Source organism: Podarcis pityusensis (assembly GCF_964106645.2).
Source record: "Podarcis pityusensis genome assembly, chromosome: 1".
Taxonomy (NCBI): Eukaryota; Metazoa; Chordata; class Lepidosauria; order Squamata; family Lacertidae; genus Podarcis; species Podarcis pityusensis.
Genome location: NC_138028.1, coordinates 82,467,024 through 82,493,933, shown reverse-complemented (window position 1 = coordinate 82,493,933; position 26,910 = coordinate 82,467,024). Strand labels below are relative to the sequence as shown.

The 26,910-nt window shown below is 43.5% G+C and overlaps 3 protein-coding genes across 8 annotated transcripts in view; 1 reads left to right on the top strand and 2 right to left on the bottom strand.

Moving 5' to 3' along the window:
* Positions 1 to 7,561, top strand: part of STX3 (syntaxin 3) — a 40,891-nt gene extending 33,330 nt beyond the window's left edge. For 3 of the 5 annotated variants that reach the window (XM_080977133.1, XM_080977134.1, XM_080977132.1), the window contains one exon: positions 2,248 to 7,561. In XM_080977133.1, coding sequence (XP_080833259.1) covers positions 2,248 to 2,634 — 387 coding nt within the window. In that variant the 3' untranslated portion in view covers positions 2,635 to 7,561. Of the gene's footprint in view, positions 1 to 580; positions 688 to 2,247 lie in introns of all 5 variants that reach the window. The other 2 variants (XM_080977135.1, XM_080977136.1) reach the window with 2 other exon arrangements.
* A 649-nt stretch (positions 7,562 to 8,210) lies between these two features.
* On the bottom strand, positions 8,211 to 13,008 carry MRPL16 (mitochondrial ribosomal protein L16). The gene is made up of 4 exons (XM_080977175.1): positions 12,840 to 13,008; positions 11,323 to 11,388; positions 9,091 to 9,239; positions 8,211 to 8,902 (listed from the first exon to the last, which is right to left on the bottom strand). The coding sequence occupies exons 1-4, from the start codon at positions 12,889 to 12,891 to the stop codon at positions 8,417 to 8,419; spliced, it is 753 nt and encodes a 250-aa protein (XP_080833301.1). The 5' UTR covers positions 12,892 to 13,008; the 3' UTR covers positions 8,211 to 8,416.
* Positions 13,009 to 14,314: 1,306 nt separating this feature from the next.
* On the bottom strand, positions 14,315 to 26,622 carry CBLIF (cobalamin binding intrinsic factor). Of its 2 annotated transcripts, none has more exons than XM_080977113.1 (9): positions 26,498 to 26,622; positions 18,977 to 19,147; positions 18,708 to 18,851; positions 18,016 to 18,165; positions 17,273 to 17,448; positions 16,992 to 17,172; positions 16,039 to 16,183; positions 15,635 to 15,753; positions 14,315 to 14,567 (listed from the first exon to the last, which is right to left on the bottom strand). In XM_080977113.1, exons 1-9 carry the CDS (start codon positions 26,565 to 26,567, stop codon positions 14,506 to 14,508), a joined length of 1,218 nt encoding a protein of 405 aa, XP_080833239.1. In that variant the 5' UTR covers positions 26,568 to 26,622; the 3' UTR covers positions 14,315 to 14,505. The 2 variants fall into 2 exon arrangements, with proteins under 2 accessions (XP_080833239.1, XP_080833240.1); XM_080977114.1 differs by lacking the exon at positions 26,498 to 26,622 and adding an exon at positions 20,150 to 20,288.
* Positions 26,623 to 26,910: the final 288 nt, after the last annotated feature.

Below are 26,910 nucleotides of genomic sequence, written 5' to 3'. Positions count from 1 at the left end.
AATCGAGGGTCATGCCTCATATTTGCAATAGGAAAAAAATCCCCCTTAGGGACAATGTGTGCTTTCCATCCATTGTGAATGGGGGTGGTGTCAAATCAGGACTGCATCAGGGCAAATGGTTAGAGCCTTCCTCTAGCCATGCCATGGTCCTGGTCCAGCTCAGCCCCCCTGCCCTGGCCCATTATTGCCACAACCCATTTTAAGTCAAAGTCATTGGATGCAAACTTATTTAAACAGTGTACCTAATGGGGTATTCACACATGCACATCCATCGCTCCATAAGGTATTGTGTGATGACTTGCACCTGCATGTTTGAATTGCTTCCACTTGAGTACTGTCTGGCAGTACAAATGCTTTGTTGTGTTTGTGTCTTTGACTGGTTCACACTTACAAGCCATCACTTGCTGTAGCATTCCTTTGAGTGATGACTGTGCAAGTGTCCATTTGTCTTAAATGGTATCGATCTAAGTGCTTTAGCTTAACCCGAAGCTTCCTTCTAGGTGTGTGCACAGCATTTCCCCCGTTGTTATTATGTAATTACTTATAATGACTTAATCTACCTTTTCTTTTACCCTTCTAGAAAACAATAATTATCATTGTGATAGTGGTTTCCTTGCTGGGAATTTTAGCTCTCATTATTGGACTTTCAGTAGGGCTCAAAACATGAAGGGCTGCTGGCTCTGAACTGTAAGTAGCTTGTGGAAGCAGAAGGATTACTTCAACCTCTCTTGCCATCTCCTCTCCTGCTTGGTTTTCGGATGGGCTTCTGAATCTCTCCTCCTCTCTCTGTGTGAACGTTCTTCCTACAATGTGCAGGGTAGGTTAGAGGGCAGCTAGAGCTCTGTATTAGGCCTCTCAACCTTTGTGACCTGTGGGTGCAAGAAGTGATTCTACAGAAATTGGGCTGTACTGCAAAAATCTATTCCATCTTTTCTGGTTGAGCACATAGGGTATAAGGGAAGGACATAGATAAAGTGTCAGGGTATTGGTGATTTGGGGCTTGTGAGAAGCGATAGGATCATATAGAATAACTTGACTTGAACAATAGGGAAGCTTTTGCCAGGCTTAGTTTTATTCCTGTGTTTTAGTATATAAAGCTGATATAGACAATCAGCAACTACGGGGACTAGCAACATTATATAATAAACTAAGATTCTAAAGATGTCACCAGATTCTAAAATTTTGAGGCGTAATAGTAGTAATAGAGCTTCATGTAGTTCTCTGGTTTCACAGCAGGTATGTTTATTTGGGTCTCTGTTTTCTGTGCTGTAAATTTCACCAGTACATATGAGCTCATTTCTTGAGTGTGCGGTTCTCAACTCCTAGCGTTTGGGATGTGGTGGGAGTGTCTGATCAGCCTGACAGGCTGAGGTCTGCTAGATGCACAAGGTATGGTTTCTGAAGTTTCTTACCCCTTCAGAGAAGTGACAGCTCTGCGGCTGGAGCAGTGATCTTCCCCACCGCTGATGGTTTCCGTGTTAGCTCTTCTTCCTCAAATGAGCACTTATTTTGTTTCTCAGTGCTTGTGGATCACTTGAACACGCACCTGCCATTCTGTGCATATGGTATACAAGCCCATTCTGTGTTGGCCAAGGAGTTGCCTGGTCCTCTTAACATCATTTCTCAGATCTGATGGTGTTTCAAGGCTGTATTGTACAGTTGAGGATGCCTAAGTGCAACACATCTGAGGGTATCCTTAGCTGATCTGTGAGACTTTCCTTTGACACCAAAGTTCCTAGAGGGCAGCTCAAGGACAGCTGTTTCTCCCACAGCCCCCATATATATGTGTGTTTTGCTCCTGCTCCCCGCTCTGGTCCTCACTCAGATTGTGAACCTTTGCTGTTCCTCAAACTCCATGGTTTTCTTTCCACCCTCTCAATCTTTTATGTACAGATTATGGCAGCTGAGCTCACAGGACAATAGGTAGAGGGTTATTGAAGGAGACACTTCTATTTCCCCTAAGAACTCTAGAGAGCTGGTGGGGGGGTATATTTATTTCCTTTCCCGGTGATTCTGTAGAGGAGGGATGGAGAACCTGTGATCTTCCAAGTGTTGAACTCAGTGCCCATCAGCTCCAGCCTGCAGAGCCACTAGGGATGATGGGAATTATACGTCAGTTGAAGGGCCACAGGTTCCCCACTCCTGCTATTAGAGGTTTGATGAACCCCTCTGGCGATAGTGAGTTGGTTGTTCATCCCTACATGAGAATAACTTTCCCTCCCATTTTGTTCCTTTCCTTTCCTCCAGACACTCCCAAGCTCTTCCTGGTTTGATAGCAAGACTCCCCCTCCTGATCCTCACCACCATGATGTGACCTTCCCCTGCCTACCCTCCTGCCTTTGGCCTCTTGGATTTAGTATGAATGGCTTCCTGCAGGATGAGTTCACTTGCACCAGTGCTTCCTGTGAGAGCTACATTCTGTTCCAGTTCCCTCCTCGGATAAAGCTCTGCAGCCAGAAGAGTCTGATGTACCTTGCTGAATCCAGGATGTACAGCAATCTCATGGCACTCCAGAGAGAACCTCCCAACATATCTAGTCCTTACCCTTCCTTCCCTTCCTTCCCACAACACCTGCTGCCTCCAGGTCAAGCATTTCCTATGTTTAATCCCCCATCCTTCAAAAATATTCTCTAATACGGTGGAATGAACCTTGAGCGGAATTTTGGACACACCTTTGCCTACCTCAGTGCCTTCATTCTTTTCAGCTGTGCCTTTTTCTTTTCTTTTAACAATGGAGATGTCTTTACTAAAGATGTCAGACATTACATTGCTAGTCAAAATTGCCCAGGTTAAGGGCCAAGACTTGAACTGGATCTGCTACGTAACTGCTGACCACCATCCCATTGTATACTGAGGCTAGCATTCTGCTTTTTTTTTTAAGTTTAGAGCAGATTTTGCGACTCATAAATATTTTGCAGGACACAAATCTTAGCCTATTGTATGTCACAGTGTATCTTGCCCTTCTATCCCCAAAGAGAGATTGACTTCTTAATAGTGACAGAGTTTGCAGTCAATCAAGGCAATCTTGGAAGAGGGATAGTGGGTTAGGACCACAGGCATAAATGCAGCCATCGAGGCATGAAAACAGCTGGGTAATTGAGCCAGTTTCCCTAAATTAGGCTGTGACAACTGCATGCTACATAGGTGGGATATAGCCGCTAGTACTCAGGCCCTCCAAATCTGAGCTGCTTGTGTACTAATTTCTTGACTCAAAGCAGCCAGCATTGCAGTAGAGGTGTGATGTTTTGGGTACTTAGAACTGGTCTGTGTTTGAACAGAAAGATGTCCTCAGATGCCTATGGAGGAAAGCATTCCTTGGGAATATGTGTGGTCTACAAAACGGGTAGCCAACCTTATTTGTTTGGAATGCATTCAGATTTCTGAAAGGAGTAGAATGCAATTCCTTCCTGCTTTAAAATATTTGTTTTCCTTGGGCGAGTGTGCCTGTCTGCTGAAGGCATGGTTGTGTGTGCCCTCTCTCCCCCAGTCCTGTGTGTACATGTTTGTCTGATGACATACTAATTGGGAAGAAATGAAAGGCTTTGTTTGCTTGGAAGTGTTTTTCTACTGAGGGTTTCTACCTTGTTTGAATGGTCACATTGCCTCCATTAAATTGCTGTTCATCACTCAGCCAGTTTGGTTTGCACAGCCAGGAAAAACTAGTGTGGACAAAGGCAGTGAGTTGGTTCATAAGACATACAGATAAGTCATGTGTTTTCATGATACTATAACTTCTTCCAGGGAAGACTTTACTTTCCCATTTAAAAGACCCCGAGCTTGTTAAAAGAGTAGATTTATGTGTTTTTTTCCTCAAGGGTGGTCCTAGCAGTTGTTACGCTTTTGTGGTTTTGTGGAGTTTTTTTTAAAGTAAAATCCCGCTCAAGTCTTGCTGCTTCCAAACATGAGTTTTAGGGTTTTTGTCTGAGAAACCCTTTGCTATTATTTTTCCTATTCAAAAGTTATTCAGCTGCCTCACTGCTTCATTTTCAGTCATATCTGTGACCTCCTCCTGCGGGTGTCACTCGCAGAAGCGAAGGGATGTGACTGTGAATTAGGCAGAGAAATTAATTTGGCTAGGAAAGCCTCGTGATCTAGCTTAGCAAAAATGTGCAGAAGGCTGGTTCAGGCTAGCCACGGTATGGGAGCAAGTCTCAGGCCCTTCTCTGAGAAGCAAGCGCCTATGCTTCAGTTCCTTTCACCTTCAGCACCAATACGTTCACTGCACGGAAGCCTACCTCACAGACTAAATGAACCACATTCCCTTCTTCAAAGGTGGGGAATCGTCCTGGAACTAAGGGTTGTTAGAGAGACATTAATACAGCAAGAAAGCTTTAGGCCCTGGCAGTTACGTTTCTGTTGAAATTTAAGGGGCAGATGCACACAAAAGTGTTCTATATTTATACGAATTCTTCACCGGAAAGCCTGCTGTGGCTGTTATCTCCCATGGGAGAGAAAGCCCCTTTGACTGGAATTGAGGATTTGCTTCCTGGGGGAGATGACCGTCTCCTGGACACTAGGAAAATCTGGCCGGTTACCCATTGTTCCACCATTCAATTCCACCCAGAATCTAGCCTGTCTAGTGTTGATGTTGCAGTAACCATACACTTTCCTGCCAACTGGCAGTGACCTCTTTGAGTGCACAGATGGAGTGAAGAGGAAAGTCTTTCTAGAGATGTCCTTTCCTTTAGGCCTTGATGTCTGTACATTGTTAAGTGGTGCTTAAAAAGTTGGTGGACTGATCCCCCGTGAGAGCCATCTGCAAAGCGGGGAAGACTGAATTTCAAAATACTGTGCTGCCTATGGACAGCAGAGATGATAGGAATTTGGTTTTGTCAGTGCTTTTTTTAATGAGCATTTTTTTGTTTTTGTTTTTAATAAATGAGTTTGATGTTCAAATAATCTGTAAACTCTGTGCTTGTGTATTGAACTTCTGGACAGGGTATAGCCATACAAGCCATTATTATTGTTTTGAGGGGTGGTGTGTACTTTCTTGGTCTTGTATGGCTTTTGCCCATATCCAAATATGCTTCAGCAACACACCTTGCAGTGTGGGTCTTGGGGAAGAAGGTTTGCTATTCTTAACACAGAAGAATTGAGGAATTGCCTCTTAAATACACCTGGAACATAAAGTGGCTGAATTCCACCACCGCTCCCCATTATCATTATGCCAAATCTTTCAGGTAAGACGATTCTGTCCTGTAAACCTTCCTCAATCCTTGGTCCCCAGATAGTCTATGACTCCCATTATCTCTGACCAATTGGCCATATTGGCTAGGGATGATGGGGGCTATAGTCCAATGACATCTGGGAACCCAAGGATGAGGGAGGCTGCCGTTAAGAGTATCAGTACCCATATGCTTTCCATCTAAACTACTTAAGGGTTGTACAGGACCCCAAAATGGAATGGAGTGCTTCTGTATTATGTAAAAATACGGTTGGTATATAAAAAAAGATAACGGAAGTCTCAGTGCTATCTGCATCTGTGAAAGAACAGCCCTGTCCATAAGACCCTCCTTAACTGGTGTGTTTATGTCCCTAGTTTCCCGTCTTCCTTAATTCTATCCTCCGCTTGTCACCCACAAAACATAAGCCCCCTCCTCTGTCCCCTTGTTCCTGCTACCATCCCCCTACCAGTGAGATGTCTGGGTATATTGCTATTCATGTTTCCTCTCGCTGAGCAGAAGAAGATCATGATCATGATATGCTGCATCATTCTTGCCATCATCCTGGCCTCTACTGTCGGCAGCTTCTTTACCTGAGCGCCCATATCCTGTCCCTCACCACTTGTCTAAGGTGAGTTGCATGCAGAAGCTTGATCCAGAGGTTTGTTTAATCAAGGTAATGCTCATTTTTATGGACATTGCAGTCTACTCTTATTTCCCAAACTGCCTTATAGTTCTACCCATTGCTATGGTGCAGAATACCTTAGGAGAAAATACCCCCCTCCGAAAAAAAAGCTTAAAAAAAAAAAGGTAGAGCCATCAACCTGGAGATAAGTCTGTGCAGTCCAGCTGGGTGAGTGGAGTAGAATATCAGAATTCACAAATGCATATGTACTGAAAGGCTCTAAATCGGAGCGTTAGGAGCATCCTGCTTATGAAAGGAGGGCGATAACTTCCTGTGCATTTCCAGGGTAGTATGATCTCATAATTTTTGCTGGTTGTTAGGCTACAATACTACTTGTCATCTGTTTCCTTTTACCTTCAACCATCTCAGCTCCTTGCTGTTTCCTTTCTTCCAGGATGGATTTGCAAGATGGCTTCCCCACTCCACACACGCTTCCCCGGTCCTACAATTTCCAGTGCTTCCTCTCTTTATGGAGATGTCACAGCCAACCATTTACCCTTCAAAATCTTTTGCTGGATTTCAGATTAAAGAAAGGGCAGGAGGAGCTAGAGCAGGACCCAAGTGTTAGTACACCAGCATAAAGCCAAGTGAGACAGCGAGGGGGAACAGTTTGAGCACAGGGGCCTTCTGGCTACTACAACCAAGCTTGTTGGTTGCTGTTGATACTTAACCAGCTCTATAATTGGAACTTTACTCCCCCTTATACTTGCTGCTCCTGCCTAGATTTCTCCAGTGAAACCAAGTACTTTTGTTATTTTACTCATGTATGAATCTCCTCTTACATGCATCTCAAGGTGATTTATATACCATTGAAAACACACTAGGGGAAAACCCCTAACGGCTCATGTTATTTATGGAAGAAAATCCAAAGGTTTACCTCCCTTTATGACAATCCACAGTAGGCAAGCAGGTGCCTGTGGGTTTTCAGACCTGTGATTTTGTTTGTTTGTTTGCTTTCTTCTGCTTCTGCTTTGTTGAAAGGGATACAACTTCTTACAGTAGCCTCAAAAGGTGTGTGACTGAACATCTGGATGATGGCATGGACTGAGCCAGATTGTTTCCTCGCCTGCTGAATAATCTTGCTTACGCAGACTCCTGCCATCCTTGTGGTCCTAGTCCCAGTCCGTTTATTCTGTTGTATGAATGGGCATTCTTGAAGCGCAATCTGCAAACGCCCCTAGGGGAGCCACACACCCCTTGTAAATCATTGTGTTCTGTCCGATTTGACACTGGTTGTATTAACATGTATACTTGTATATAGAACTATCCCACAATTTCTCACGTACTTGAAGAAAGGTTGTCATTTATTTAAACAACTTAAGCTGTATTTACTCAACTATATGTTGTTTCCTCCCTTCCGTCACCTCTCTGGTAGGGGGCATGTAGCTGGAACACTTTTAATTCCTTTAATCCTGGCCAACGGTGTAGCTCCTTCTCCAGCTGGGGCAACTCCTCAGGTTGTTTTCCCCCCTTTAAATGATAAACCAGTCACTAGGAAGAAGGGAGATATATGCAACTGCCTGACGACCCATCCTTTGAATTATAAAAATTAGTAGTCCCGTGCGCAAGAGGGGCCACTGGATGCTTTGGACTTGGAAGGGAAAATGCTTTTTCAGTTTCCCATAACTGTGACTTAATGAAAGCTACTCTCTTACTGTTCAAAAGGCGTGGATGTTCAGAAATCCTCTGGAATAAAGAGTTTTGTTTGATCTGCTGTTATGTGTGAAAGACTAAATGAACTAAAACTACAAAACCAACCTATTTTCCTAGTATAGGGAAGGGGACTGGGTGGTTCTCCAGATGCTGCTGGCCTGTAACTCCCATCATCCCTGAGCACTGCCCATGCTGGCTAGGGCTGATGGGAGTTGGTGTCCAAACAATATCCAGAGGGGAGGGGCTCCTCACCCTAATCTACTGCAAGGACTCCCAAGAGTTGACAGCTAAGAAGTCTAGGGCTTTTGTCTGGTTCACTTCAAAAGTACAGAAGCAGCTCTTTTGGGGACCCCTAAAATCTTACTACCACTCTGTTTAGACTTACAAGAATAGGCACAGGCCCAAGCTATTACCCTACACAGCTGATCAAGCTGCACTGGCAACATGCCAGAATTCAGCACCAACGTATATAAAAATTAAGCCACCTCAGGACTACGTATGCCTCTTCTCACAAGAACTTTGAAATGTTCCGGTTTTAAAATGAGCTATACAAAAGGTTAGAAGATGCAAACTATAGGATTTAGACATTAAAACTTTTAAACTTGGCTTTGAATATACTTTTATCAATTATCACTCTTCCAAATTCTATGTGCATTGCAAACCAACAAGTCCTCCTCAAAGGCCCTGCATCCGTGTGGGAGTAATGAAAATGAACAAGAAAATGGCAAATTTATTCACCCAAGCTCTGTGTATTTACAGCCACTCCATCACCCTCCACATCTACTTGATTTCCAAGTATAGAACATGTGGGAAAGGATCCATAACACATTATCCAGAAAAAGTCAAAAATACAGGAAAAGTCTGCGGAAGAATTGATGCTTCGGAGCAGAATACTGCCCGTCCCATGACTTCCTGTTTATACTCTGTCAGGCAGAAAGAACTTTCCCCAATACCGACCCTTCAGTTTCAAGTCATAGGGACTCAAATATTTCCTTATCCCTAGCATGTTGGCTGTGATTATGCGTTCAAATGTCCATGGATTCTGGTTGTTGCGCCTCCTCTCCTCTTCCTTGTCCCGCATCTCTTGCAGGGATTGCCGGCTGACAGCTATAGCAGGGAAAGGCAACTTCTTGGCCACCTGTGTTAGGAAGCGTTCCACCTCACCAAATTCACAGAACCCACCTACTTCCACAATGAGGCGGCCAGCCTTCACTGCTGACACGTAGTGGTCTATTGCACCTTTGCCACCACCCATGCGCTGCCCTAGACCTTTGCGTGTGATGGGCTTGTAAGGAGCACGGACTCTCCACACTGCAAACATTTTCTTGGGATGCAGGTGCCGATTGATCGTCAGACGTATCATTTCAAAATGACCCCAGCGGAGATAGCCACCACCAAGAGCCTGCAGGCAAGGGGAGGAAAAAGTATTTTCACCATTCAGAAATAGGAAAATATGTCAGGCACACAAACTCCTTCTGAAATCACAGGGTAACAGATATCTCCCTTTTCCAAGCTTCATGACTTATCTCTTCATATTCTTTCTCTATACAACTGAGAAGCCACATCAAGGTTACTAATGCTCACACTCACCAGAATACCATACTGTCCTTCTGTGAATTCTGTGGCTTCTTTAGATGGACCACGGATATCACGTAAATTCTTGAACTCTCTCCTGACCTTTGGTACAGCTGGCATTCTCTCAACAAATTTCAATCTGTTTTTCTCGGGAATAGTGATACCTAGAAGAATAAAACTGGGTTCAGTATTTCTTGTAACAGTCTCCCACCTAGACTACCAAAGAGTTTTGTCCAGGTCCAGAAATCTCAGCTCATCATCCATAGCTGTGCTTCCTGATTAGCTACCTATTGTAAACTATATAGGAACACTAGAGCCAGTAATGTTAACACACGTTTAGGAGATGGTACGTCAAAGTTAACATTTGAGCTGATAACAGGCTATATTCGGATGACTTTGGATTAATGACCCTCATGGTCCCTTCCAACTCTACAATTCTATGATTCTAAATATCACTTTGCCTTCCCCAGCTAAAGTAAACAGGCCAGCTGATACTATTTTTGTGTGTGTTTTTTTCAAATACCTTCCCCCACCTCAAAAAAAAAATACAGCTTTCTGTGTCCTTTAAGTTCATTTTACATAGGGTCTTTATTTGTAAAGAGCCTTCTGAGGAAGATAGTAGATGCCACCAGCAAGTTAGTGCAATACCAAAAATTGTGGTGGATTTAAAAGCTACTGGTAACACCTGCTAAAAACCAGGACTCTCCTGCACCAAAAGCAGATTCCTCCTTGCCCTTATGGTCCTGGTGAAGAGAAAAATGAGTCTTAGCGGTGCTCTTGAGAACTGCTTCCCTGTTTAGGTCTCCCCTCGTTCTTGTACCCTTAATACAGACAAGAGTCTGTGTATGTGCCCACACTTTGCTAAGCTAACATAAACTGGCCTTCAGTTGGGCACCAATTTCCCAGATACCAATGGAACTACTTGTATAGGACTGCAGCATTAAGATTTACTACCACTATGTTGGTTCATGAAGTTAATTTGAAGCTATATTTGCTGTAGTAAGGCAGCAGTTTGAAATGGAATGAAAATTCCTTCTGTTAAATGGGAGAGACGTAAGCAGCCGAAAGGGCTATTGCATAAAAGAGCCAAACCTTAGCAAAAAGTATAGCTGCTCTATTTGCTTTTTTAACAACAACAACGCGGGGAGTTGGGTCCCCTGCTCTTCAGCACATGTTTGATTCTACAGTATTCCAGCACTAAGTGTTTTTGCTTCCACTTACTACACAGGGAAGCATATTTGACATATTTCATGTGATCACTGTCTGCCTAGTACAAAATATAATATATTTAAGGAAATAATGTACACTAAGTGCACTTGTTGACCAGAACAAAGTGGGCATTTTATGAGTATCTGTTCTGGTATCAGAAAGCAACAGTCACTATATGCCCCAACCACCTCAATCAAGGTTGTTCTTCTTCCTAATCAGAAGGTGGGGGTCTAGATTTAACCCCCTCTCAACTCCTTCAAACAGTACTGCCAAAGGTAGCCAAGCTAACCTGTATGATTTCAAGACTGCATTTCAGTGCCTATGCGCTGTTGCTGGATGAAGAAAGCCAGCAGTGGGATCTTCAAATGCTTGGCATTTCCTAGCTAGCTGAGGCTGCATACCTGGAAGGCTACTTCTTTGTGCACAGTGTCTTTGCTGTATTGGGGAGGAGATGGGCGAGTTCTCCAGGTGTAATGGCTACATGTTCTGGCAACAGCTCTCTAGAGAAGAGAATCTTTTTTTTGGGAACAATGCTACCCCAGTGTTTCATTCCATGATATTTCATGTAAAGGTAAAGGTACTCTGGGGTTGCACACTCATCTCGCTCTATAGGCCGAGGGAGCCGGTGTTTGTCCGCTGACAGCTTCCGGATCATGTGGCCAGCATGACTAAGTCGCTTCCGGCGAACCAGAGCAGCGCACGAAAACGCCGTTTAGCTCCCCGCTGGAGTGGTACCTATTTATCTACTTGCACTTTGACGTGCTTTCAAACTGCTAGGTGGACAGGAGTTGAAACAAAACAACAGGAGCTCACCCCGTTGTGGGGATTTGAACCGCCAACCTTCTGATCAGCAAGCCCTAGGCTCTGTGGTTTAGACCACAGCGCCACCTACGTTAATTCCTGATTTATTCTTCCAATGTAGAACATCTCCGAGTGAATACCAATTATGCTTACCACACTTCATCCTGCCATGAAACACTCATTATCAAACATCCATTTCATACTTTTATTAACACTCTCCCTTATTTCTCAACATACCACTGTAATCTGGTGGAAGTTTATACTGCTTCAAGCCAGCGGTCAAAATTTTGGTTCCACTGGAATCTAGAAGAAACAGAAGGCATAGTGCTTAAATTTATTGTCAAGCAGAAACACACATCCACTCTAACACATCAAATCATGGTATCTGATAACGTCACAGAAATGTATACTTTGAAGAGAAGCTGCCAAAAATGGGGGTATCTAAGTGCTGCAGAGGCAATCGGAGTTATAATTTGTTATGGTTTCTTCAAAGACATCATGTTGTGGACCATCTAGCTCTGGCGTGAATAACCTTTGGACCTCCAGATGCTGAACTACAACTCCCAAAAGCCCCAGCAACTGATGATGGGAGATGTAGTTCAGCAACATCAGGAGCCAAAGGTCTCCTATACTTGATAGCCAAAGGTCTCCTATACTTGATAGCCTTTTGGTTGCTAATTTCCCTTTGATTTCAGAGAAGATGCACCACACCTCAACATTCTTAATCAATTGGTCCATACATGGGAAGGGGTACAATTTCACATTACAAACAACAGCAGCCCAAAGAATGCTCAGAGACAAAAAAAAAATGACTTCTCTTTCCACATTCAACTGAATGCCACACCAATTCAGGGTTTCTACTAGAGCTTAGAAATGATGACACTATGGACACAAAGGAAGGGTGGGTGCGTTAGAAGAATCCTGCTGGATTTGACTGAAGGCTTATCTCATTTCAGTATCCTCTAGTTCAGTGATCTTGTGCAGTTATTCCCCTGTGACTAGAATTCAGAGGTATGGTGTCTCCAATTCCAAAAGTGGTGCATAGTCCTTTTTACTAACTGCCATGGATAGCTCCATCCTCTATGAACGTGTCTAACTAGGATTGTTATATTTTGAAGAGCAAGACTTCTACTTTTAGCTGTGAACTCTCATTTTACATACCCAGGAAAAGATGGGGGGGGGGGAGGGAGAGGACATATGGCTAACCCTAGCACTCTAAACCCCTTCTACAGCCATCGAAGCTGGTGTTCATCACCAGCGTTGCTGACCTCCTAGTGGCAAGATGAGGAGGACCAGATTCAGAGAACAGGGGCCCCCAAACGCTCTGTCATTAGACAGGTACAGGTATGTTTGCAGTCTTGCGTGACACAAACTTCACCTTCTCGAAGTTTCCCCTTTTGCATGATTGCTACAAGAGCTCTGCCTTCTGCATCTCTGGTCACTAGAGGCAGGATCTTCGCTTTATTATCCCCATAGCGGGAACTACGAGCAACGCGGCCCCTCTCCCTCGACTTCCTACCGCAGAAAATTCCGGGGTGATCCTTGCTCCTCCTCCTGCGAGAGAGGCTGCTAAGAGCACAGCCAAGAGCGGGGCCGGATCAAGCCCGAAGCCCACCCGACCCAGCCTCCTGCTCCCGCCGCGCCCAGCCAGCCGCCTAGGGGGGGACGGCGAAGCGAGGGCACCGGCGAGCCGCGCGCGTTTCCCCGGCTGCTCCGCCCCGGCTGCTCGGCCCCTCCGAAACAGGCCGCCTCACCTGCCAGGGTCCCGCGGAGGCCGAGCAAAGGGCGCCCCAGCTGCTTCCACATCGTGCGACGCTGCCGTGAGGACCAGAAGGGTGGGCGCGGGTGGCTCTCCCGCAGAGAAGCTCCGCCTGACCTCGAGCCTCTGATCCCAAAGCGCGACGGAAGTGTACGGCTCCACTTCTGGTAGGGAGGGTGTTAGTGAGAAGGGGACGTACGGAAACGAGCGGCCACACGGTTTAGTTCCGGCGAATAAATGATCCCAGGGGTTCTTTCTGGCTCTTCCCTGGGACAAGGTTGGTTCCTGGCTGCCCAGTGGCTAGAAAAAGCCGGGGAGAGTTTACGGGGCACAGCTTAGCTTGCGGCCTCCGTCGCAGCAAAGAACCTGGTGGCACATTAAAAGTCACCGGGAGCAGCTTCGTTTTAAGTAGGGGACCCTTATCCTCTTCAAACATTTTTCTTCTTTCTTTTTCTTGAAATAGTTTTTGGGTTCTAGATTCAGGTCACCAACTCATGGGCGTAGCCAGGATTTGGGGGGGGGGGCAAGCCTTTTGTTTGGGGGTAGAACCTCAGTTTGTTATGTATTTTTATTGATTTGGGGGGGCAGCTACGCCCATGCACCAAGTTGATCTTTAGTAATATTCATCTAAGACCTCAGAAACCAGAATGGTAGCTATGATCTCCTCTCACATGGAAATGCCCTGCATTCAGGACAGGACAGCTGCGATTATGTAGTAAAATGCTAATTAGAGCACTGGTGGAATTTAGGTGTGCTAGGGTAGGGTACAGCAATGTCTGTAGTTAATTTAAGTCCTGCGTATTGTAATCCTTGCAAGTAATAATAGCCCCTTTGTGGCTTTTTATGTATTTTTATTCCCCAATATTCATTTCTGTACAATGTGCTCTTTGGGCATTACCCTGTTTCCCACTGGAAGAAAAAAGAACTTCACATCCAACATGAGATGGGCAGGAATTTGGAGCAGGCCCTTTTCAGATCTTGAGCTAACTCTTTGGAGCTCCCTTGTCTAGGGAAATGTGCCTTATGGCCATCCAGATACTTTTCTGCCAAATCATTAAAACTTGACAGTTTGAGAGAGCGTACCTTGGTGTAGTTAGCTCATTAGTTTTCATATTACTGCTGCTTCAGAGTTATGACAAGAGTTACTCTTGTTGGTTGTATCTTTGTTATTATTCAACTTTTTTGTATTTTGAATAGAAAAGCATTTCCTACTCTAACGGAAGCATTCCATGGCAGCTTTTCTTCATTGATTTTGGTGTCTATCTATTGGTTACAAATTGACAGGTAGAGTAGTTTTTCCATATCTGCATACTATCTTGTCCAATATAGAAGGAAGCAAAAGACAGAAATCATATTTACTCCTATTTTTGTCTGGCATAGACCATTCTTACTTTGTGAATATAAATGAAATCAGTGCTTAACTGAAATTGATAACAAGGTGTAGAACAATCTGAAATATGCACAGTATGATACACAGGAATCCAACTGCTTTATTTATAACTTGTCAGAACTACAAGATAGTGCATATGTTCTTATGTAGCATGCAGCATGGCTGAATGTTGCATCTTCAAATAAGCTGACACATCTCTTTAACCTGGAGCAGGAACTATACTTTGGTAAATATTTATTTGAAGTAGTTCTTCCTATTGGCAGCTGGTTGCTCAGTATGTACTGAATTTGGCCACAATATGTTCATTGTCCGTGGGCTTGTAGCTGCCAACACCTGGAGACACAAAGCGGTGATGTTGAAAAGTAAGTAGTGCTCTACAGCTTGGAAATACAGCTTTTTCATAAAACCATAGAATTGGAAGGGACCCCAAGGGTCTTCTAGCCCAACCCCCTGAAATGCAGGAATCTGCAGGCATAGGAGTCAGTTTCCCATCAGATACATTTGTTGACTACTGCCTTCAACATTGTAGCTAGCACATGCTTGTTTTATGCTGGATGTGTACCATCAGCTGAATATGAAAAACAGAGAACCTGCCACTGCGGGGAGAGCACATGAAAGGTGAACTACATAAATAAATTTATTATCCCAGTTCTGCTTCACAGCCTTCTCTATGTCATATCCTTTTTGCCTTGCTACTGTACCTCAAGCCTCAGCTTAGTATTCATATCTGACTTTGACTCCCATTGGATATCAGATGTCCTCTTTAATCAAGTCTTCTAATCTCTTTATACAAGTTGGTATCTGTTCTAGATCTGAATTGTATTGTTATTTGTATGTACTGTTGTTATATTAAACTTTCTAGTAATTATTTTTTATATCTGTTATCAATTTTATCTCTTTTTACATCACACATAACATGTTATGATTTTGTAAATCACTTCACAGTGACTCATGGGAAGCAATTTATAAATGAAATAAATAATAATAAAAGTTATCTCGGATATCATTCAAATCCAGCTCCTGAGCAACGCCAGCTTTTGAGCTGGTAACCTCACTAAAGCATCTGTCTCCCTAACCTCCTTCTTTAGCCTGTACCCATGGACTCCAGTCACTGCCAAGGCAACTCCCTCGATCTTGTCTTGTGTCTCACCATTTATTAATAGGTGAGATTTGAATATTAATGGTCCCCCTTGCTCCTTGCCACTTTAATTGTATATATGAACAACACAGGTATAGCCCTGCTGCTGGTTTTGCTCTCTGTCCTACTAACAATTCAAACATAATAGAGGAAATACTGCCATTAATTGCAGAAGTTATCTGGAGAACATGCTCCCTTGTGACTGCAAACGGCCATTTTGTATTTCTTTAGAGTCAAAAGATTTCTTCATCAGACACTCCACCTTGGTCAAGGGGTTTGTCGCCACTCAAGAACTGCCAGTAGGTCTTGTCATCGGTGCTGCCATTGACACCATGGATAGAAATAACCATGGGCCCCCAGGAAGTTGATTCTGTTTGAAAGCTGTAAGTTAAAAGGGGAAATCTATCATTTAAGGGGGAATAAATTTCCGAAATAAATTTTTAAGGGAAGAAAAAAGGGAAGTGTCCCAAAAGTTTCAGAAATGTGGGAAACAATTCACCAAAATCTAGTGTTTAAAAATGATATTCAGTGTCCCTCAAATCATGGTATTAGCTTATTTTTACAGAATAAATTTTCACAATTTTGCATCCTGGGTTTCACCGCCCCCATGAAATGTTAGAGTTGACACACTCGCTCACACACCCCTGCCAGGCCTCCCTTCTTTACCTGAATATAGTGGGATTAACACGCTGAGCAGCTTCCAAGGCAGCAAGCAGTATGGAGCCCTTGGGCACCTTCACTGTTATGGAGTAGTTGAAATAGGGTCCTATTAGCTGATTGATTACAGTGTAGTGCACTGTAATGTTAGGATCTGTGCAAAAAGACAGGAGAAAGCAGATACCTCATGATGCCCTTAATACCTAAAGCCAGTCCTGTAGTCCCAGAGCTAGAGGGGAGCCCATGACATGATCTAAGCCTTGTTGGGAAAATGAGCTGAAGCTTTACCACTGCACTATTAGTGCCTTTTCTTGTCATAAGCTCTGCCCATGCATTCAAGCGAACAGGTGCAGGAGGGGCGTGCATGAAAGGACCATCCCCAATGCCACTTCCAACATTTGCATATCAAACATACTTATTGTGTAGTAGTAAAAGTAATTTTATTATTTATATGCCACCTATCTGACTGGTTTGCCCCAGCCACTCTGGGCGGCTCCCAACAGAATATTAAAAACATCAAACATTAAAAAAAGCTCCCTGAACAGGGTTGCCTATTTGACTTTTAGAAGACAATGATGGGAGGGCATTCCACCAGGGCAGACAACACTGCCAAGAAGGCCCTCTGCCTGGTTCCCTGTAACTTCACTTCTCACAGTGCCTTTATTCATTGCTCGACAGATACAGTGCAAGTTTTTCTATCAAGGAAATTTAGTGATGATAGGGAAACTAGATTTGCCATGCAGCTGTTAGAGGTGCAGGAGATATGTCAAGGAAAAAAGCTGACAACCCCACTTGGCTTTTTTCATAGCAGCATGAAAAGGTTATGTTGGAAAACAGAAAACAGATTAATTTAGGCCTTGCCTTTCCTATATGCCTTTCCTATATGCAGTTCAAGACCTTTCGGAACTTGTATGCTGCTCTTGCATTGGCTCAGGTCAACACTCAGCGAGGTGCAGCCTTACCTGAGAAGCAATTCAGAGTCGCAACATCCAAGTATGTTTTGCCCACTAGAGAAGGCAGGATTTGAGAACCCGCCTCAGGATTAGTAAAGGCTCCCTCATACATCTTCCTCAGCACTTCGTTGATGGTCTTGGTGCATTTCCATGCCCCAGCAGGATAGAACTCAGTGGTAACACTGAGTGCCTGGAAAGCAAGCAAGAGAGAGAAGCTTGCAGTGGAGAGAAGGCAATGGGACACACACACACTCCTTGCTTCATCTTCTGATGCACGGCAAGAGACATACCTGCATTGCCAGCCCAGTGCTATAGATGTTTCCAATGATGCCACTCTCCTGTTGTGAGTCAAGGATTTGTGCTGTGATCACATGTAGCGTCTCAGTAATGGCTCCCTCCATCTTGCTCCCCTTGCTCATTCCGTCATGCACACAAGTCAGTGCCAAAGCCACCATGGCGGCAGTATCTGCAAATCACACGTCATCATTGCCTACCGACAGCTTTTATTCAACCGGAACTTGCCAGAACTCAGTCCTGGCACCTCTCAGGTGGGCACCATTGCCATTCTAAGAGAACGAAGTAGGTGTTCACGGCAAGTTCCGTCACCTCTTTTTTCTAGGCAAATAGCCCTGCCTACTGAGACTATAGGGAGCACCAGGGCAAACCTCTCTTTCTGATGTCCTGCTCAGCAAAGGATGACCCACGGAAGGAACACTAGGCAAGGTGAAGGAGGTCAGCCCTGCAGCTGTTGAGCATGAAGGCTGCTGAAAAGCAGGTGCTGGGAGGAAGCAGGTCAAATTGCACCGCACGGCAGGATTTTGCACTAGGAGTCCCTGACTCTCAAACCCCACTAAGCCATGAAACTCCCCATGTGTGACCTTGGGCAAGTCACCATCTCACCCCACTGTGGCTTACTTATTGCAAGGATAAGTGTGTACACTGTCCTGACTAAACGTCTTGGAGAAAGGGCAAAATAAATGTAAAACTGAAAATTACTTTTTTAAAAAAATATGTACAAGTGTGGTAATCTTACCCACGTCGAAGCAGCCCTTGCTCTGGCAGCCTTTTACGATCTTAATGAGGGTGGCGGCAGCATTTTTGGCATCCGGACTCTTTTCCACACACAGGGCCAGGATATCTAGAGCCAGTTGATAGTTGGTAGTCTTGGGGGTTCCAGTGTCATCTGCAACAAACATAGCTGTGTATTATCCATTGCAGCTGCTTCCTGACCACAGCAGGCTGTCATGCTCAGCCCAATGCTCTTTGGGGTCCTTATAATGTCTAGGGATGTGGCTATCCTCAAATGGCAAAGATGGGTGCTAGCTTCAGTCACACTAGGTCAGTGGTTTCCAATTAGCTAAGTACAGTGGGCCCCCTGTTTTCCAAAAGCCAAGCCATGGACCCCCTGCTTTTGAAAATGTTGATACCTCTGTGGTAATTGTTGTTCTGTGAATGGTGCCATGGACCCCTGGGTGGGTTACACGGACCCCCCTGGCATCTGTGGACCACCCATTGGGAGCCACTGCACTAGGTTGTTGTAAGTAGCCAGTGTTTTGGGAGCACATCCAAGGGCATTTTATTGGTAGCATATCAGGGAGACATTCCTGAAGGATTCGGGCATCTCAAACTCAGTCAGCTGAGAGCCACCATCCATGCAAGAGCTGGGAGAGGACACAGCCTAACATTGGAAGGATGGGAGGAGTTCAGCAGGTATTGTCTTCTTACAGTAATGTTTGATCTCTTCATTGGTTTTTTCTTCCAAGGCACTGACCACGTTGACATGTCCCCCTGCTGTGGGGACATCCTTCGGATCCACACAGGATGATTGGAGAGATAGGACATAAAGCGCCACTTTGCCAGAGGTCATCTCTGCAGAAAGAGATGGGGAAAGACAGATAATGTGTCTCCAAACAAACATGGCTTGGTTCACAAACCTCTAGTGCTCCAGTTGGACAACTAGGGGAAGCTGACACCTCTCATTCTCGACATCCTACCTTTTATGCCCTTGATATCCTGGATCAACCACTTTGTTGCTGTGGAATCTCGACCCCCAGCCAGGTTCAAAGCCATCACGACGCTTGGACTGGGTGAACTCTGCTGCTTCACGCCATTTTCTAGCTGTGTCTGGAGACCTGTAACCAGCCACTGCTGAGCACTGGGGACAGCTGGAACCGAGAAAAACAGATGTTCATCAAGAAGCAACAACTGTCCCCAGAGCACTTACCTAATTTTTCAACTTATGACAACACGCATTTTATTTTTTTTAATGTTATTTAAACATTTATAAACTGCAATCTCATGGAAAATATAAAAGTACAATACTACTATAATAGCTTCAGTAAAAACATCAGGAGCATGCTAATAAACTGGCTAATGAAAATAAATCATGTTCCCTAGTAGATTGAACACTAGTGTTTTTGTAAAGGTACCCCTGCCCGTAAGGGCCAGTCGTGTCCGACTCTAGGGTTGCGTGCTCATCTCGCTCAAGAGGCCGTGAGCCGGTGCTGTCCGAAGACACTTCCGGGTCACGTGGCCAGCGTGACGAAGCTGCAGCTGGTGAGCCAGCACCAGCGCAGCACACAGAAACACCGTTTACCTTCCCGCTATAAAGCGGTACCTATTTATCTACTTGCACTTAAGGGTGCTTTCGAACTGCTAGGTGGGCAGGAGCTGGGACCGAACGATGGGAGCTCACCCCACCGCGGGGATTCGAACCGCCGACCATACGATCAGCAAGTCCTAGGCACTGAGGTTTTACCCACAGCGCCACCCGCGTCCCCAGTGTTTTGAGATACATCTAAAAGAATGCAGGAATGACTTCTGCCACTTCTATCAGCACTATAAGTATTGTGGAAGCACCTTTTAAATCCTACCCACATTGAATGGGGCTCTGTGGTAACTAAGGGTGCTTACAGACAGGTATATATCATGGGACAAGTGCTCCTCATTGATTCAAGGTTTTTTGCAGCATCCTTGCAACACTGTTATCATAAAATGCTAGCCCACCCATGTCACACACACACACACACACCATTTAGTCCAGATTTACCCTTCCCAGTAGGAAATCCATTTGGTTTCTGAAGACCTTGTCTCCAACAACCTGCTTGTGAAACCTCAACAACCCATTGGCTTCCCTCTGGAAGCACCCTAAGCTTTTTAATACTCACCGCAAGCCTCACTGGTCACGGTGCAGGACATGCACAAAAGGACAACAGCCAAGAGGGACATTTTGGACTGGAGTGAGTCTGTCTTTCTTTGACGTTTCCAAGAACACCAGAAGTTGGCGCAGGTCGAAAGCCTGTTTGGGCTTCCTTTATATAACCTGCAAGTGCAGCTCCGGTTCCCTCCCTCCCAACCTTTTGCTTTTCAATTGCCACCTCATCTCTGTGACTTCCACAAGGTGATACCAGTGAAAGTGAAGGTTAATCACCATTCATGGGGAAATGGTCATTTGTTTGTGAAGTGTGACACGCTCCTTACAGAGACCAGGTAGTGCTGCCTGCATTCAGCATTGGGCATGACATCTGGGAAGTGGCTGAAATTAAGCCCACTGGCACCTCTCCCACAGAACCTTCTCAGCCTTCTGTTTGTTAGGAAGGAAATACTGTCCTGCAAAATTGTCTCCTGGGCCAAATTCCATGATTTCTTATTTACTTGTTAATCTTTAAAACAAATTTATAAACCACTTCACAGCATGAAATGATCCAAGTGGACAAAAGTAGAATAAAACACAAGCTCTAAAAGCAAGAAGAACCATATCCACAGATTATTTTAAAAACCAATAAATACATTTCTGCAGATACACAATTAATATTCCATAAATGCCTGGGTCACCTTTCAGTGAAAGCTTTGTTAAGTAAAAAATATATATTTAAAAATGCCTTCAGTAGATACCTAATCATCATGACACAAGGCACCTGCCCAAGTTTGGCTGGTAATTGATTCCAGAGGACTGGAGCTGCAGCACTAAAAGCCCACTTTCTAGGACAAGCTAAGTGTACCTCTGAGGCATGCAGTACTTGCGGCAGGGCCCCATTTGTGGAGTGCAGTTGCAGGGCAGAGATAGGTGGAGTGAGTTAGGGATGAATAAAATATTAGGAGCTCTCAACAGTGAAAGAAATGGCAAACATATGCTTAGTTGGAGAATTGGGAGAGGGCTGCGGAAACAGGCACCTTTAAAAAAGCAGCAGAGTAGTTCTGCAAGCTCACCTGGAAAGATGGAGCTACTGTTCACTTAAGGGTTTTTTTGTGTGTTTTTTAAGATGGATCATTTGCAGTCTGAAAGAAGGATGGGTGGCTGGATAAATAATTTGTGTGTATGCTCCGTAAAAGGTGTGTGATCCAAGCGTGGCAATTCCACGCTAAACACTTAGTATGGAATGCTCTGGACTGCTTGCCCCAGTAAACAGCACCAGCTCTCCTGAGTAACAGGCAGGGGCATTTCCTGTGCCTAGTTATTGGCAGTCTTTAACCGGAAACATCAGGGATTGCACATAATTTTGAAACAATGACTGTGGTTACTGGAGATGTACAAATATGTCAATTTCAGTGTCTTTATTTCTCCTTTTTCTAGTCTTAAGTTCAGTTCCTTACATTTCTGAATCATTTTTGCAATTAAATAAAGTCCCCGTGAAGATCCATCAACATGTCATGAGATTACATTCACATGTGGTGGATTTGTGATAGGCTGTGGCTGAATGCATCATCTTATTCAGTAGATCAGTCACCAGGAGGAGCCATTCCTCACTCACAGCTAATGGGGGACCAATAATCACACGAGGAGCCTTTTCCCCACTCTCCCAATACTTATCCTGAAGAGAAAATGGGAGGGATGGACCATAGTATAGTCCTTCAGTAGCTCTATACTTTGGAATGATGCAGACAAGACAACCCACAGTTCACTCTGGGCCCTGCTTCCTTGACTGTCGAGCTGAACTTCATTTCCCTTTAAATCAATGGGATAAGTTAGTGCTGAATCATAATATAGCTAAAGTCTCATTACATACTCACCCCTAACCCTCATCTGTAATTCATGTTTATTTTAATTGAGTTGTAAGCCACTTTGAAAGAGCAGATCTTCAAAACCTGTATGTCCATTGGTCCTATGTGGAATGCAAGTTGACATTAATCCTTGCCTTACTCACCTCTGATTCTGCCTCAGCTTTAATAAATTAATTGTAATTATTTTGCGCCATACTGTGCCCTTTTTTCCTTTTGTATTTCTCCTTTGAATGCAATCATGACCTATTAATATTATTAGAGGCATGAAATACATGCCTTTGCATTTTTAAATTTCTGGTAGGGGCCTGGATACCTCCAGAAAATGACAGTCTGGGTTGTGTCTGGATAGTTTGTTTTGCCCTGACACAATACTTGGACCTGACAAAGGAGTATCAATAGTATCTGTAAGTATCTGTTAATGTCTGTAAGTACCTTGTAGGCTGAATCTGGACTCTATAAACTAACAGTATTTGTGGTGCTGTCTATTGGATGCTGAACCTCAATGGCCTATGTCAACCTGGGTATTTTTAAAAAATACACAAATAGTACAAAATATCAAAAAGCCTTCAGAGGCCTTCTTCCAAAGGGAACCAAACCTGGGTACCACAGGAGTCAACTCCTAGGGGCCTTGGGGGCTTCAGACCCCACAATAAAATATTTGAGGTGGCCGGGTTCCCACAAAGTTGATGGACATTCTGATTCAAATGGTGTGCATGCACTGTGTCATGTGATCAGATATGCAGGGTGGGGCATACCTGCCCCCCCCCCCAATATTTTATTTGTGTTGGCACCCCTCTTGGGTAATCACTGCACTCCTGGAATTTTCCATCATGTGGAGAGCTGGGGTGAATATAACAATAATAAAGCAAGCAGGAAGATACATTATGCTCTCTCTAAGCCAAGAGAAGCTGTGTGATGACCTTTAGTAATAGCTATTTTGTTGCGTTTTACTTCCTTGTAAATAGTAGCAGCTAGGATTGCCAGCTGATCTGAAAAAAATCCAGTCTGGCCTCCTGTTACTTATTAAACAGCAACTTGGTTTGCACAAGTCCACATGTAAAACTAAGAATGGAAAAGAGGTGGCCATTAGCATCACCTTGCTAAGGTCTGCAGATTAAGTTGCTGTAAAACACTGACATTTTGGATTTAGAAGGTTTTAACAATGTATTTGGATGGCATGCATATTTGTGGTATGATAAGGTCAAAGCACATAAAGCATTTAAAAATCTTATTCTCAGGAAAGCTTTGTTTAATGTCTGGATAAGATATAAGGACTTATTGGAAAATAAAACCCCAAGGTGGCTGTCACCGATGGAAGCGAAAGCCTTGAAAAAGCTCAATATGGAGGTCAAATGGCCGAAATATTGGGAAATTTTAGAACAAGATGGAGATAGATTGAAACTGCAGAGTTTTGAAAAACTAAAAAATAAAGTGCGAGACTGGCTTCATTATTATCAGATAATGGAGGCATACAATTTGGACAAGAAAATTGGCTTCCAGGTGGAAAAATCAAAATTAGAAACAGAACTCTTAGAACCCAAAACTAAGAATTTGTCAAGAATGTATAACTTGCTGCTGAAATGGAATACTCAGGATGAAACGGTAAAATCTGCTATGATTAAATGGGCACAAGATGTCGGACATAATATTATGTTTGCTGACTGGGAACAGTTATGGACCACAGGTATGAAGTTTACGGCATGTAATGCCCTAAGAGAGAATATTATGAAAATGATATACAGGTGGTACATAACCCCAGTCAAGCTTGCAAAGATCTACCATTTGCCCGATAATAAATGTTGGAAATGTAAAGAAACTGAAGGCACATTTTTTCACCTTTGGTGGACGTGCCCAAGGATTAAGGTTTTCTTGGAGATGATTTATAATGAATTAAAAAAGGTATTTAAATATACCTGCTTGAAGAAACCAGAGGCCTTTCTCCTGGGCATAGTCGACCAATCGGTGTTAAAGAAGGATAGAACTTTCTTTATGTACGCTACAACAGCAGCAAGAATACTTATCGCAAAGTATTGGAAGACACAAGAGCTACCCACACTGGAGGAATGGCAGATGAAAATGATGGACTATATGGAATTGGCGGAAATGACTGGCAGAATCCGTGACCAGGGAGAAGAGTCGGTGGAAGAAGATTGGAAGAAATTTAAAGACTATTTACAGAAATACTGCAAAATCAATGAATGTTAGAGTGATGTTGGATTGAAGTTAAGTGGCTTCTAGCTGAACAGGTTTTAAAGCTATAAATGTATCAAGATTAAGGATTAGGACCAAAAAGACTAAGAGAAATGGAAAAATAGGTTCAAATAGGTAAAAATCTAATGGCATAATATATCAAGATTTAGGACTGGAATTAAAAAGGAGGGTAAGAAATTGCTGGGTTTACAAACTGAATTGGAATACAAAAGAGGGAGGTATGAGGAAGTCCGGGAAATTAGTAAATTTAAAAGAGGTTATGAAAGGACGGAACTATTTTTAACTGTTTTTTCTTTTCTTTCTTTTTTTCTTTTTTTTCTTTTTTCTATTCTGTATTTTGTATTTTGTATGGGGTATTTTTCTCTGTTTTTGTCAGAATTTTTGTGTTTATTAATGTGATTTTACTCTTTCTGAAACTTTAATAAATATTAATTTAAAAAAAAAAGATTAAGTTGCTGTAAAAATTACAGGAGTAGGAATCAGTTTGTTTTTTTAAAAAAAGTTGGCAACTCTGGAAGCAGCAGGATGCCACTTACCAAGGCAGAGTTCTCTCTCCCAAGATACATAGCGATTGTCAGCTCATTTTATCAATTCTGAGGGAGAGGTCTGCTTCTTAACCCATGTTCTGCATTGGGTTCTGGAGAACAGATATTTAACCCTAATAAGAAGCTGATAATTCGAAACCATCATCCTTGCCTCTGTAGGAGTAGCTTTCTTTGAAAACTCAGAACTAATGCCATCTTCCCCAGGGATAACTTCTAAAACACACATGCCACTGACTGACTGCATACCACTAATTAAGAGCAACACAACTATGTCCATAGAAAGATGTGGAAAACCCAACCCAGCATATTTCAAAACAAAGAAATCTTCCTCTTCATCCCTCTACAGACTTTTTTTGTGCTGCTCTCATTTTAGGAGCTTCCCTTTCGCTGGACCATTTGCATTATTCACCTAACAGCAAGATGCTAATGTGAAAAGCACAAGTGATGTTGTCTATATACAGTGGTACAGGGGTACCTCGGGTTGCAGATGCTTAAGGTTACAAACGCTTCAGGTTACAGACTCTGCTAACCCAGAAATAGTACCTTGGGTTAAGAACTTTGCTTCAGGATGAGAACAGAAATCATGCAGCAGCAGCAGGAGGCCCCATTAGCTAAAGTGGTACCTTAGGTTAAGAACAGCTTCAGGTTAAGAACAGACCTCCTGAACAAATTAAGTTCTTAATCCGAGGTACCACTGTCCATCGGTTTTCAAATGTAATCCTTTCCAGAAGACCGTTCGAGTTCTGAAATGTTTGAAAACCAAAAACTCAATAGCTGACAGCTAGGCCTCAGGATCTTGCACTCAGTGGAAGCTGCTTGGCATGTTTGATTTCTGAGTCATGTTCGAAAACCGAAGCATTTACTTCTGGGTTTACGGTGTTCAAAAACTGAAATGTTTGACAATGGAGACGTTTGAAAACTGAGGTACCACTGTATATATTTCCAAGAATAAGAGGCACAGAGGAATGATTGTGCTATGGAGTTTAACAAGCTGTTATTGTAAACTGCCCTGAAGTAATTGGATAAAAGGACTGTGTATAAATATTTAAAACAAATAAATACAAAAATAAAACTCATCCATTTTATATTGCTGTTGTGCCAACCTGTGTGTTACCTGAAGAAGTATCATACAATTACAACCTCACCCTGAGGCCATGTGATCTGCGATAGGGCAGGGATTGGGAGCCTGTGGCTTTCTAGATGTTGTTGGACTCCAGCTCCCATCAGCCCCATCCAGCATGGCCAATGGTCAAGGATGATAGGAGTTGAAGTCTAGCAGCAGCAGTTTCCCCATTCCGATAGCAGAATGACAAGATGGGGCAGCAGTGCAGCAAGGGAATGGTGCAGGGACTGGTGCAGGGTTCTGGAGAGCTCAAAAGCTTGCATACTATTTTGTGACACTTTGATTGGCTAATATGGATTTTGGATTTTTCTTAGGGGCCAACACAGCTTCTTTTATCTTTTATATCCCCTGGTATTTGCTGCTGGACCAGTACAAAAGCCAGCAACCTGATTTCAAAGATGAAGCAGTGCAAAGCAGAGACAAAGAAAAGGACTAAAAGGGAGGCAAAAGAAGAGACACAAGAGGGAGACCAATGAAATACTTAAGCTGATGTGAAGTGTTATAGGGAAGCTGCAAATTTCTGCCATTCTGGGACATAAAAAAAAAATATCCCTGAAAATAAATGAGATTTGGAAGCACTGTATCATTATGACCTAAAGAGAGTGAAATTCAGTTGACAGGCTTTTCCTACTTACTACAGTCCAGGCAGCATTGTCCTTGGATGAGAAGCAGAAACACCAATCCCAGCAGAGGTCCCATCATCATTACTCAGATGCAGTATGTGCCTCTTGGTTGCTCTTGGGGTGTGAGCACTACAACCAGGAACCAAGCAGTGACAAAGAGGTAGGTACAAGGGACTCCTCCCTTATCATGTTGCTTCCCCATAGCAAGAAAGAGATATTGAGCAATGCTAAGTAACGTGCGTAGATGTGTGTCCCTGCCCTGCAGGAAAGTACAGATTGACAGAATGACAGTTCTTAATAAAGTAGAAACAGGTAGAAACTTCCCTGTTTAGGGAAGTTTTTAATGTTTGATGTTTTATCATGTTTTAATATTCTGTTGGGAGCTACCCAGAGTGGCTGGGGAGACCCAGCCAGATGGGTGGGGT